This window comes from Taudactylus pleione, unplaced genomic scaffold (assembly GCF_031769625.1).
Source record: "Taudactylus pleione unplaced genomic scaffold, aTauple2 ptg000199l, whole genome shotgun sequence".
NCBI classification, from domain to species: Eukaryota; Metazoa; Chordata; class Amphibia; order Anura; family Myobatrachidae; genus Taudactylus; species Taudactylus pleione.
This window is the reverse complement of record NW_028284601.1, coordinates 10012000-10025572: the sequence shown is the minus strand read 5'-3', so window position 1 is coordinate 10025572 and position 13573 is coordinate 10012000. Positions and strand designations below refer to the sequence as shown.

Below are 13573 nucleotides of genomic sequence, written 5' to 3'. Positions count from 1 at the left end.
GTGCCTTCTTCTACATTTTGCAGCATAAGACACAGTATCAACACACTATAAAAACTACAAGTTTTATTTATCTGTAATGTTTTTTTTCACATAGATAGATTTAGTGACATGTTAGATTTACCACATTCAGTAAGCAGCAAGTACACATTATGGCTTTTGAATTTACTGAGTAATCTTTTTTGGTTACATTTATAACCATTTCTGCCTGTAGGTTCACATCACACTAGAAGTACTTTCCTCTTTCAGGATTAGAAGTTTCAGAAACAGACAAATCTCAGGTGCGCAATAAAAATTAGCAATCAATAGAGGTTTTTAGCATAATCAGGGCCAAGGATATGGGCCTACCCACCATATCCAGGTAACCTCTTTAGGGTAGGTCACTAACATACTAGGGTTCAAATCCAGAGTGCAGGACACCCCTGAATCAGTGCAGCCTAGCAACCCCAGGGCATTGCCATAGTGAGAAAAGTGAAGTAAAAAAAGTAAGGGCAGCTATGGCTGCATGGAAAGGTGATAATACAAATATAATGAAACAAAGTATTAAAATTGTGCAGAAAAGAATGTGTTATAATGCAATGACCCGGAGCAGACCAACCAAAGTAATTCAGGGGACCCACGCTCCAAAAATCAACCCAAAGTTGCACTACAGTATATAAACTTGCAGGACTTACCTAAAATTGTGCCTATTACTAGTGTGCATATACTATACCACTCCATGCTTTTAACCAATAAGAGAGGGGTGCTAGTCCAGACTGAAGGCATCTCCTTTTCTTCAGATGTGCAATGAAGCACATTAAATGGAGTGTATAGGAAAGATTCCTGGACTGCACAACCAGAATATATATATATATATATATATATATATATATATATATAATGGGAGGTGCTACCTGATGAGACTGATTGCAGGCACATAAATAGACAAATCTCAGCTGCACAACTCCAAATTACTGATAATATATCAATGCAAAAAAAGTTTTGCAATCAATTGAGGTTTTTAGCATAATCAGTGCCAAGGTTATGGGCCTACCCACCTGGGGTGGCTAGCCTGCGCTGATTCAAGGGTGTCTTGCACTCTGTATTTGAACCCTAGTATGTTAATGACCTACCCTAAAGAGGTTACCTGGATATGATTATGCTAAAAACCTTTATTGATTGCAAAATGTTAATGTATTTATACATTATGAGTAATTTGGAGTTGTGCACCTAAGATTTGTCTGTTTCTGTGCCTGCAATTAGTCTCATCAGGTAGCACATCCCATTATATATATTCAGGGTGTGCAGTCCAGGAATTTTTCCTATACACAGGATTAGAAGTTTATTTTATAATGGAAAAAACCCTTCAAATTTAGAGTTATCTAATATAATTCACAGAGATGTATGAAGAAAGATATTCCACTATTTAACACCCTTATGAGAGATTCTAAGCAAATTATAATGTCTCAATAAATTCAAATACAATGTACTTTCAGTATACAAATTCTTTTGGTGGTGCACTTTCTTTGTAGATTAGGACCCACATTTCATGTAATGTACTTATTTATAGGAAACTAGAAAAGTTAAGATAAGTATGCACTGTTCTTGTGAGGGTCTTTGAGAGCAGATTTTGAAACAGATGAGGTAACTATATAGATAAGCTGACTATGCCAGTGTTATGACATGTAGGTGTAAATTTACTAAGATGGGAATTCTATTTAAGAAGTGATGTTGCCCATAGCAACCAATCAGATTCTACTTCTCATTTTTCCAGCACCTTCTTGGAAACTGATTGGTTGCTATGGGCAAAATCACTTCTTAATAGAACTCCCATCTTTGTAAATTTACCCCGTAGTTTCTAGTCAGTACTTTAGAGTGAAACAAGATGGGAACAGAGATGAGATAGGGGGCAGAGAGGACAGAAAGAGATGGTGGGCAGTATCACTGATAAGACAGATGGGAGCAGAGATGAGAAAGAGGTGGGTGGGAGAGAGGTGGGTGGGGGAGCATAGAGGTGAGAGTGATACAGATGGGGGATATAGGGATGAGAGAGAAGGGTGGAGGCAAGAGACGAGAGAAAGATGAGAGGGGAAAAGGACAGAGATGAGATAGAGATAGACGAGGTGAGGAGGGTCAGATATGAGACAGATATTTGCTGGGTCGCTATAACAGGTCCAATAAATTTCTAGTGCTTATCTTCCATGCTAATTACAAGATTAAATGTATCAGAATATTTTCCAGCATCAATTATACTGTGTGTCAAATATGATCAAAATTGTTGTTTTAACAATAAAATGACAGCCTGAATGTGTTATGTGTCATGCCTATATTAGACAATAATATGTAAAGTTGTCAAAACATGAACTATCTAGGTATGTAGAATAGAAGTCCTGCAGAAATTGGCAGATGTTAGTAATAGTCTGTGACAAATCAAGAAAACATTTTTTCAGAAATATCACTTAGGAAGTTGAATGTAATATTTTTTGCACAATTGCTTTGAACTAGAACTCTATTTAGTATCACTGAGGATGACATAGGACCGACTACAAAATCTCATAAGGGATAAACCTAATTTTGAAGGAAGGAGCCATTTTTCCAAAACCGCTGTATTCCGGGGAGAGGTCAATGTCATTGGGAGGTATATCAGAGCGAATATCAAACTTCTGTAGGATGGAGGTGAGGTACAGGAAAAGCTCCACACGTGCCAGTCCTTCCCCTGGACAGGATCTCTTTCCTGGAGGAATAAATGGTAAGAACATAGAAGAGAAAATGGACGTCTACAACATACAATAGAACGAGAGGCCTAGAAACTCTGTGTACAGACTTATGTAAACTGAAAAGTGCTGGAGTTTTTTTAAATAAGAATAATTACTTTAAGAAATAACATCACTGGTAAGCATTTTATCCAATGGTGACTTACAGAAGCTACTGATTACTCACTAAGGTCATCCTTTAGTCCTTTACACTTCCATACTGTACATGCTCACCAAAATGTAACCATATCTAGATTCTTGTGTACTGTATCTTACACTCTCGTCCAATACACATGAAGAGGTAGGTGGGAAAACATAGGTAGAGCAAGGACATTGAGTTGCAACATACAGTAAATAGACTTGGACGCATCCCCAGGTACCTTGCCTATGAGGCATGTCTTTAGTAGGTAATAGAGGCCTGTGTAAAGATGTGCAATGAAGATGATGGCACCAGCAGCACTATCTATTCACTTCTGATTTGTTGTGTATTGACCTCTCTATCGGATAGTACTTAATCCATCAGCATCTGTCTATATTAGGACAACTCCCAGCCATCTGTTCACATTACTTTTTTCATCTTTTCCATTTAGACCATTTCAGAAAAGACATCTCACTCTGGATTTGTAGAGGGGGAGTAGAGTATGCTGTGATGTTTGTATTTCCTTACATTTTATACAGAATATTGTATGTGACTTTCGCATTTCTTAATAACACTGGGCCACAGAGGCTGCACACAAGCTTCTTTACAATTCCGTCCTTGATAAAGTGCATCTGGCGGTATCTGACACCTCCTGCTTCATCTGCGGTCCCGAGACCTGGGATCCCCATCGTGACCAGAAATGCAGGCCGTCCCCATCCACTGCCCCATAAACGCCTCTGCCTGTTAATCAGACAAAGGCATACGGGGACCTGCATGCGAGCACGCAGGACACGTTCAGCACATGCACAGAATGGGTCATGGGCATGAGCAGGTTCCCGATAATTGGGAATCTGATCAGCAATGCATTTTCGTCCACTGCTGAATCAGGCCCACTGTTAAGACATGTTGCTCTCTTATGTACTATAGATGACACTTCATTATATTAGGCTGTGAAGAAACAGGTACTGTAATGTGACTTACATTTACTGCAAACAGCAACAAGCCTGATTTCCACCCTATTGCTGGGCTTAAGTGTGCGCATTTGAATGCCTGACTTACGTCTGAAGCTGAAATGTTGGATGGCCCTAACCTTTCCACACAAAACCTAACCCTAACCCTGCTACGCTTCCTAAAGTTAACCCTCCCGCACCCCCCCCCCCCTAATGCTAAGGGTGCTTGGACTTACTGTAGCGTCGGGATTAAGATAGGCATAAGTATTTCGATGCCTATCTTAAATCCCTTGTTGAGATTCGGATGTCAGTATTGAGACTGGCGGTCCCACTATAACTAACGATGATATGTTCTTTTATATTCCGTGTAGATTGTTAGGCTTTTTGGTATCATGATTACCTAACATTTTCAAACAGTTCTAATACACTGACAGAACTCATTATATGGGAAAGTTGTCTCTTGGGGTTTGTTCAGGTCTTGTCATCTACCGTCTGATGCTGGTATTCCAGGAATGCCTTTGTTTAGACAAAAACACAACTGATTTATAAAGTGGTGACGGTGGTCATCGATTCACTCTGAGATCAGCAATAAGGAAACCTTTGAGACCTTTTTTCAGCTTCACCATGTACCAGGCCCATAATCTTTTCACTTCTGGGCCCATTACTCAATCTCTTAACAGAGAAACATGAGACTAAAGGAATATGATGAAGGAGTTGTTGGCAGTACTGTACCTGCAGAGAATGCCATAAATCCATCGCTTTTCTTAAACAAACCATCTTGGTCCAAAAAATGTTCAGGATCAAACTCATGGGGTCTTTTGTACAGCGAGGGGTCATATAGCACCGAATGCAGAACTGGAAAGATAACTGTACCCTAGATAGAGGAGAGCTGGGGTGAATGAAATGCTGCAAAAATACTTAGCAACATGTTGTTTAAGCTGGGAGTACATTAATACCTTGGGTAAGGTATAGCCCCTAAAAACAGTGTCCTCCGTCACAGAATGTGGGACACCCAGAGGTAAGAAGTCAATAAACCGCATAACTTCATGGAGAACAGCTTGGGTGTATGGCATTTTGGTGCGGTCCTCCATGCACGGCTTACGGGTTCTTCCAATAACATTCTCTATCTCAGCCTGGACCTTTTCTGAGAACATGTACAAAGTATTAGCATATATAAAAGAAAATTTTTTTATCCAATACACTATGGGCTTCATTCAGAGGTGGCCGTACGGTCTACGACCGCCTCGATGTTTGTCCAGTGCGCATGCGCACGAGGGAGCCGGCTCCTTCCTGCGCAAGCGTGAGACCTGCTACGACCGACAGCGCCAGTCGTAGCGGGTCTCTTTCTAAAGGGGGCGAGCTGTCGATGTTGATTGACAGCTCGGCCCGTTTGGAAGGCGGGCCGGGGGGGTGGCAGCCCAAACTGAGGCGTTCCCATGGGAACGCCTACCGTTTGGGGGAGGCCCCACTGACATCACTAGTGATGTCAGTGGAGAGCTTCAGGCTCTGACAGAGCCAGAAGCTCTCCGGGGCTTACGACAAGTGAGACCCTACCCTAGGGTCTCGTCGTAAGCCCCGATGGTCGCGATGGTCTATGACCATCGCGACCATCACCCTAGCGGTCGTTAGAGCTGTAAACCCACAGCCTAACGACCGAAACAGAGGCGGACGGTCAGGATGCAAGCGGCTGCCCAGTTTCTCAGCGACCACTTGCATCCTCCGACCGCCTCTGAATGAGGGCCTATATAACTTGTATAAATAAATGATCTAATATCAGCAATATAGGAGAGGGCAGGAGTCTGCTCGAGGGGCAAACGCAGGATTTTTATGGGGGGGTTTCTATATTATATGTGTGTGAATACACATACATACATATATACATACACACGCAAATAGACATAAACATATGTCACACATACCTTGCTTGCACACACATATATACACACACCTATGTCACATATACACAAACAAACTTACTCTGCAGCAGATCTGACCGACACAGGACCTAGCAGGCTGGCAGCATGTTCTTAAGCCCCGCCCCCTCGCAGAAATTTGCCGGGATTCACTGGTCAATCAGGAGGGGGTGGGGCCAAATGACTAGAGTCTAATGAAATTGCGTCATATTGGCTCCGCCTCCTCCATATTGACACGCAAATCATGGCAATTTCCCATGAGGGGGCGGGGCTTAAGAGCATGGTTCCAGCACAGTGTGTCAGGGGGAATTTCAGGGTACTCAGAAACCCCCCCTGCGTGCGCTAATGTAGGGGTGCAGATTTAAAGGGAAGCAAAGCTGGAGGGTCGATGCTGTGTGTGCATGTGCTGCTAGGGAGGAAAACAGGGGTAATCGAAAAAACTTAATATTTTTTAACATTTTCGCTGTTTGGACAAAATAGTGTACTGCATTTGCATGAAATAGGTGGAGACGAATTTGGTCTATGCTGACAGCATGTTTTTGAGCACTGGAGTTATCAGCAGTGTCAGTAAGATGTTTAATGTGGACTTGTCACGTACTCACTCAGCAGATGTATAAGAAATCATTGAGCAGGTAATTCTGGCAGTGTTTCCCCGAGGACTACTAGTAACTCTGATAAAACTATAGACAGTCCATGACCCTTATACTGGCTCAATGCTAGGAGTCTGTCTCACTCCTATGTTATTGAGCTTTCTAAGATCATTAAACTAAAAGTACATAAGAAGCAATGTTAGCAAAATTTTACCACATCAATCAGTTTTCAGGCTGTGGCTATTTGATAGTACAGTAGAAGGGATATTAGACTCTTTTACCAGTCTGTATTTTCTATCTCTAGCAGTTCATGATAAATCAAATTTTGCTTTATAAATGAAAGGGTTCCCTCATCTCTGGCAGTAATAATGACGGACTATGGGGCTAATTCATAGACATGCGCTAACCCGATGGTTAGCGCACATCTCTGATTGTGCCGGTCTGCGCAGGTGAAAGACCCGTACTAAGTATGAGCAGTATGGGTCCTGCGTGTGTGCACGCAGAGTCGCAGCAGACTGTCAGTGATTGACAGTCTGCTGCCATTTCTGGGCGTGAAGGGGGCAGCGCCGGTCTTCATTTCCCCAAACGGAGGCGTGTCGGCACCGCTGGGGGGAGGGAGGGGGCCAGGATCTCTGTCGGCTGATGGAGATTTGCTGGCCTCTTTTGTGCATCTGCATTCTCTATGGATGCAGCTCGGAACAGCAATGCATGCAGGTGGTGTTATGCCTCCTGCTGCATTACCATAAAAGTGCTATCACAGCTGCTACCATGGTAGCAGCTGCGATAGCAATTGCGTGGGACCTTGAATCACCCCCTATAAACGGTCATCTGAAGTCCAGATTTGTGATATTGTTTCAGGGAGATCATCATACAGATGTGTCCACATACATCTATCCTCCGTGCACTACAAGCCGCGTTACACTTAACTAGTGAGTGCCATGTACCTCGGTAGCACCGAGCATCTGTTTGTGTGACTTTTCCCCTTCAAATGCATCTTATTTACAAATGATATGCAGCAAACCTATGTTCTGTGTGCAACTGCGGGTGTATCTGTATGCAAAATGCTACGTTACAGTAATGCAAACAGCACAAAACTGTATATACACCTGCTAGGAGGCATATCTCTATCACCTACCATAGGCAAATACATGCTGATGACTTGTTGAAAACTAGGCGTATGTGGTGCTGATTCAGAAGTATACACATCTCAAGATGTAAGACGTGTATGGATCTGCATGCTGTATATGCGGAAATAGGCTACTTTTCCATTCTCGTTTCTTTTGAGTAACGTACGTCCGTTTTACTTACAACTTTACATCAGTCCCCTATTTGCTATTACAGACTCTTTACCTTTAATATGTGGATACTTCATCAGGATCAGAAGCCCATATCCCAATGTGCTGCTGGTGGATTCCTGTCCTGCAAAAAATATATCTAATGCTGACGAAAGCAGGTTTGGCAAATTATATTCCGTGTTCGGGTTCTTGCTTTCCTAAAATGATGCAACAAGAAGCACAATGTACTTTTTATATCAGTATATCTGTACAGAATTGGTATAGGAATGTTACAGACTAAACCAGTAAGAAGAAGAACCTAACCTGAGACATTCCATGGTTAAGTATTCAAGCATAGTGAACGCCACTATGTATTCTGGCTAAGATCATATGTAATATCAGTTCTTAGGTGGTTTAAGTGTGCATGAAAAATAGAAGGAGCTACCTACAGTAATTACTCTAGCCAATAGTCCAACATCCAAGGACGATGTGTTCCATCAGACTGGGAATAACATGAACATGCACAAGTGAAAAGAACCCTGTTGCATAAGCAGAGCACACTTTACTTAGCATGATCAAAATGGATGGATCATATTTACCTTTTCTTTTTTGTTTAACTACTTTAAATAACACTTAAGTTGTTTAAGTTTGGTCATTGAATCTGGGGATTGAGCATTGGAACTTAATGGGTTTCTTTCTTCCGAAGTCTAAAGCGAGTCGTGGCCATACAGCTCCAACCTTTCCCATCTTGGCAGTGAGAGGTGAGAATATGAGTTTTGGATGAACACATGCCCACCTTAGCCTTGAGGTAAAACAAGCCTACAAACAAAGGATCATTATGGGTCCAACCATCAGAGCACAAAAGGGCTATCTCTTTGAAGGGAGGCCTTAAAACGGACATCCCAGAATACTATTTCAACACTACACTTTATGGTCAATTATTTCCAGGTTGAGCTTCTAATTCAATAGAACAAAGTGCTTTTATTGTGTATAGATAAATATGTCCTGGCCCAAGTGCACCAGAAAGGTGAACTTACGTTGAAGTCACCTCTTCAGGATCAGTCCACACCGGAAGATGGAAAGGACTTAGGCCCGCAAGAAGCGATCGCTCTGTCTGAATGATGGCGGCCGCTTTTTTTTAGTGCGGCCTCCTGGTCGCTAGCTAAGCTGTGGGTTACCACCCACAGCTTAGCGACCGACCAGGCTGATGGTCGCAATGGTCAAGACCATCGCGACCATTGGGGCTTGCAATGAGACCCTAAGGTTGGGTCTCGGCAACCGCAAGCCCCAGGGAGCTTCCTGCTCTGATCGAGCAGGAAGCTCCCCACTGACATCACTGCTGATGTCAGTGCAGCCACCCAAAAAACGTCAGGCATTCCTTAAGGAACGCCTCCATTTGTGAAACCACCCCCCGCCCCGCCTACAAAACGGGCCGAGCTGTCAACATCGACAGCCGGCCCTTTTGTAGTGAGCTCCGGAGCAAGAGAAATTCTCTCTTGCTCCAGGGCTTGCGCATGCGCAGTGCAGTCGCTGCACGTGCACAGTGCCTTAACATCGACCCGGTTGCGAGCACTCAGCGCTTGCGACCGGGTCTGAATGAGGTCCTTAATTGGTAAGAATTCAAGCTCATCCAATGAGAAGGCACGGTGGTGAGCCAATCAAAGCTTGCTATTGGCCTTTTGAATATTTGTGCTATTGCAAGATATTACTGGCTCACCATGTCAACTGCTCTCCCCCCCCCCCCCCATTCAGTCCATAGCTCAGGATTGAAGACAGAAGACACCTATAAAAAAAAAGAAGGCCCTTTTTTATGAGAAGGGCCAGCTACCAAAATCATCCCTTGTAAAAGAGCTGCCTCAGGTCGACTGGGTGCCTGCTGATGATGGCTTTGCAATTAAGGACCTAAGGGAACACCATTATCATAAATTCCTACTATACTGTCAATGAGGGAACTGGGCCCTGGCAAAGCATCACCAGTCTGGCTCAAGGAGCCATAGCTTTACCAGTATGGTAGCCCTAACATATCTGCATCAGTATGGTAAAGACCCATGTTTCTACATACTGAGACTACATGGGTGGCCATGATGTGCACATGGTTGTCTAGTCAACCCTCTCCTGCCCCTATGCTCCCTGTAGAGTGCAGTGGCTATTAGACACACTGTGGGCAAAAAGGTACTAAGGACTATATGAACTAGGGAGTGGGTTTGTAGTGACCCGATATGCTGGACATTAGGCTCAGGAACAATAGACCACAAAGCAGTGGAGTATTGTTGTTAGTAAAGGTGTAGATGAGTGCCACAATAGAGGCAGTCAATTAGGTATTTTTGCACAAGGATGGGCAAATCATCTAGGTATGCTAGCGCTCACAGGCAAATAAAGGTGTCTAAGGTGTTTGCTTCCCTGATGGCACTATGGGCCTGATTCAGACCTGCTCGCTAAGATGCATACTCTCGCTGCTGTCGATGGTATGCATGCATTGTGCGCATGTGCATACCTTAGCGAAAGTTCACAATGCATTCACTCACTGCACATAGACAGCCCAGCAGAGTGAGTGGAAGGGGAAGCCGTTTGTAGGTGGTAATAGGGGCTGGCCTATAAAACGGGGGAGTGGAGGTGCAAACGTAGGCATGCCTGAGCAACTCAACAGTGTTTTAGAGGTGTGTATAATTATAAGACAGCATCATAGTACACGTCACCTGGCTTGTTTTTACACTGAAGTACTCGCAGTGCTTGCGGAAGGGTATGGTCAACCTCAAGCGCTGCGATAGCATCCGATGTACCGATGGTTGCATACACTTCTTGGACATGACGTGCACATGTGGGTGTTTTAAAACAGGCTGGTGGGTGTCTGCATACACTATGTGATCGCTCTCTAAGAAATATTTTTGGCGTGCTAATGCATTGCTGTGTGATAGCACTGCCTATGCAATTTGCATACACATTGTGCGAGCGATCACATCTAGCGAGCAGCTCTGAAATAGGCCCTATATCCAAGCGAGTAGTCACTTTGCAATTTATTCTAGAGTAAGTGGTGATTCTTACACCTGCGGCTGGTTCAAGAGTCCTGCAGGTAATCGTATCTGAACAGTAACACATCAATTTGCCCATTTACATAGATTTAATCAAATACTGAACCACTATGGACCTTATTCAGAGTCGGTTGCGAGCGCCGATGCGCTCGTTACCTACTCGATGGTAAGGCACCGAGTAAGGCGCGTGCGCAAGCCCCGGAGCGACAGATTTATCTGTCGCTCCGGAGCTCGCTACCAAATGTTGATCGACAGCTTGCCCCATTTGGTAGGCAGGCTGGGGGGGGGGTGGTTTCCAAAACGGAGGCATTCCTTAAGGAACGCCTACCGTTTTGTGGGCGGCCGCACTGACATCATCAGTGATGTCAGTGGGGAGCTTCCTGCTCCATCAGAGCAGGAAGTTCCCTGGGGCTTACGAGTGCCCAGACCCAACCTTAGGGTCTGGTCGTAAGCCCCGATGGACGCGATAGTGATCACCATCACAACCATCAACCTGGTCGGTGGTTAAGCTGTGGGTGGTAACCCACAGCTTAACGATCGACAAGGAGGCGGCCGTTCAGAGGGCAAAGGGCCGCCCTGATTCTGTGCGACCGCTTGCATCTAACGACCGCCTCTGAATGAGGTCCAATATATGACTGGGAAGAGATAATAGTAAATATTTACTTTTACTAATAAACATAATAATTCTACTTAAATTATTCATAAATGTCAACATCTCTCAAGATTTTAAACTTCTCTTTGTGTTAAGAACTTTTTCTTACAGTGAATGGTCTTTAATTATATAAACAATGCCTTTAAACTCTAACCTGTTGCATCTTTAAGAGAAAGGCATCAATGTAATCCCGCGGTGAGGAAGGGTCAATCGTTGCCTCGTGTTCTCGTACTATAGCTTCTGCATAGTCCAGCTGCGCTTGGTAATTCTCAGACAGCTTGTGGTGAGGCCCTGGCAGGAGGCTCAGGATGGAGGGCATGAAATTGTACAGCTAAAAAAAAGGAAGAACACTATAGTGTACGGTACAGCGGGCCATTCCGCCAGAGGAAGGTAAGCAGGAGATATCTGTGATACAAGTGTATGGGGACAGCGGGCCATTCTGCCAGAGGAGGGTAAGTAGGATATATCTGTGATACTAGTGTACGGTACAGTGGGCCATTACACCAGAGGAAGGTAAGCAGGAGATATCTGTGATACTAGCATATGGGGACAGCGGGCCATTCCGCCAGAGGAAGGTAAGTATATCACATATCTCCTGCTTTACCATATTGATGAATGGCCCGATAACTTAATTTTTACAATTGCAGGTGAAAATGTGCTTTTCACCTGCTTTTGTACAAATAAAGTGATGATGAATAGGCCCCTCCATCTATTATGTAGCAAAGTCTATGAAATGGCAGTTAGAAGTTGATTGGTTGCTTTAGGTAATTTCTCCACTTTATTTCTCCCAAAGGCTTGATAAATCTCCCCCTGAGACACTAAAGTAATACAGCCATAGCAGTTATACCACCTACTGGGAAGGATGGATCCACAGGGTACACAATTATATGAATATGGGTGATATCAAATTATCAACACAAGATCAGATCATTAACTAGACTTAATCAACTTATGGCAGCCGTTGCTTAAATTTAAGGACCCACAGACCTACCAACCCCAGTCAGATACACTTTTATGCATCAGAATCGTCATGCTTATGTTTGTTGTGCAATGTGTGTCAAACTCTAAATTAATCAGTTATATATTTTAAAAATGAATACATTTTTCAATAACCATTAACACGCCTTATGTAAAATTGTATGTACTTTTGGTGGTTAGTTAGAGTGGGTCACAAGAACACTTATTACCTGAACCCAGATATTGTCCACTCTCCTAAGATTCTCAGCAATAAGGTCCAGCAGTGTCTGCAACTTTGGATCAGTGTATTCAAACCGCTTCCCGAAGATAACTGAACAAATGACATTTGAGACTGAGCGACGGATGATGAAAGCCGGCTTGTACAAAGAGCCTTGAAAAAAAAAAAAAAAAAAAAAAAAGAGTTGGGTCACTAACGCCACTGGGCGATGACACTGACCGTACTCCCATTAGTAGGAATACCTTCAGTAGAACTAACCTCTGTCCTTAATGCTGGCCACATACATGTTTCTGGCCCAATCAATGAATCACAGGAAAATAGCCACTTTGACCACACTTCTATTGACTGAATTGCAACAATCTATTTATTTGTCAGTCAGTTAGAACCACGGATCTTGAGTGTTCATCAGACAATAATCACAGACAGTTGTCCGCAGATGGGATTTATGAACATGTCCACAAACATCCAATTAATCAGACTTTTTCTGGCAAACTGATTATCTGAGAGATTCAGGGTCAGTTTATTGTGAAGTTACCAATGAAGAAGTTGACGCATCTCGTGATTATCAGCGGACTCTGCATACGGTGCAAAAAGCAATTGCAGATTGCGCCTATGCTGCACCTTATGTACACACCATGACAGAGGACACAAAATTGGCTTGTACGCTCCACAAAAGGGCCAGATTTATGTGTTTGTGAAATAAGTGTTTCTAAGCAGCAACTGGACATCTACTCTGCAAATGCACGGAAAAGGACCATCTCATGGCAGTGTTATGGTCTAGATTGAGGCGTGTGCATTGAGAAGGGGTGCCAGTTTCTAATGGGTCTTTTGGACCCAGCTTCGGGTAGCGGTAAGTGCTGATACGAATGATAAAAGAAGGAAGAACACTGGGCGGTGTGACCATACACATGAAGCCATATGGATATATGCATTAGCATAAGGTAGTAAATATGGCTGCCACAAGCTTCTGCACCTGCTGGCGCTTTGTATACAACTCAGAATCAGGCCTTAAATCCATCAAGTGTGGCCTGTGTTTGAGGTGGTCTACTGTAATACAAGAAATGACAGCTCTCAAGGACCCAAGTAGCCATCAAGACATTTT

At 43.5% G+C, this 13573-nt stretch overlaps 1 protein-coding gene across 1 annotated transcript in view; it reads right to left on the bottom strand.

Moving 5' to 3' along the window:
- Positions 1-1258: 1258 nt before the first annotated feature.
- Positions 1259-13573, bottom strand: part of LOC148518777 (cytochrome P450 2B1-like) — a 44909-nt gene continuing 32594 nt past the window's right edge. The window contains exons 4-9 of the mRNA XM_088477109.1: positions 12464-12624; positions 11431-11607; positions 7672-7813; positions 4775-4962; positions 4551-4692; positions 1259-2710 (exon numbers count right to left, since the gene is read on the bottom strand). Coding sequence (XP_088333235.1) covers positions 2520-2710; positions 4551-4692; positions 4775-4962; positions 7672-7813; positions 11431-11607; positions 12464-12624 — 1001 coding nt within the window. The 3' untranslated portion in view covers positions 1259-2519. The remainder of the gene's footprint in view (positions 2711-4550; positions 4693-4774; positions 4963-7671; positions 7814-11430; positions 11608-12463; positions 12625-13573) is intronic.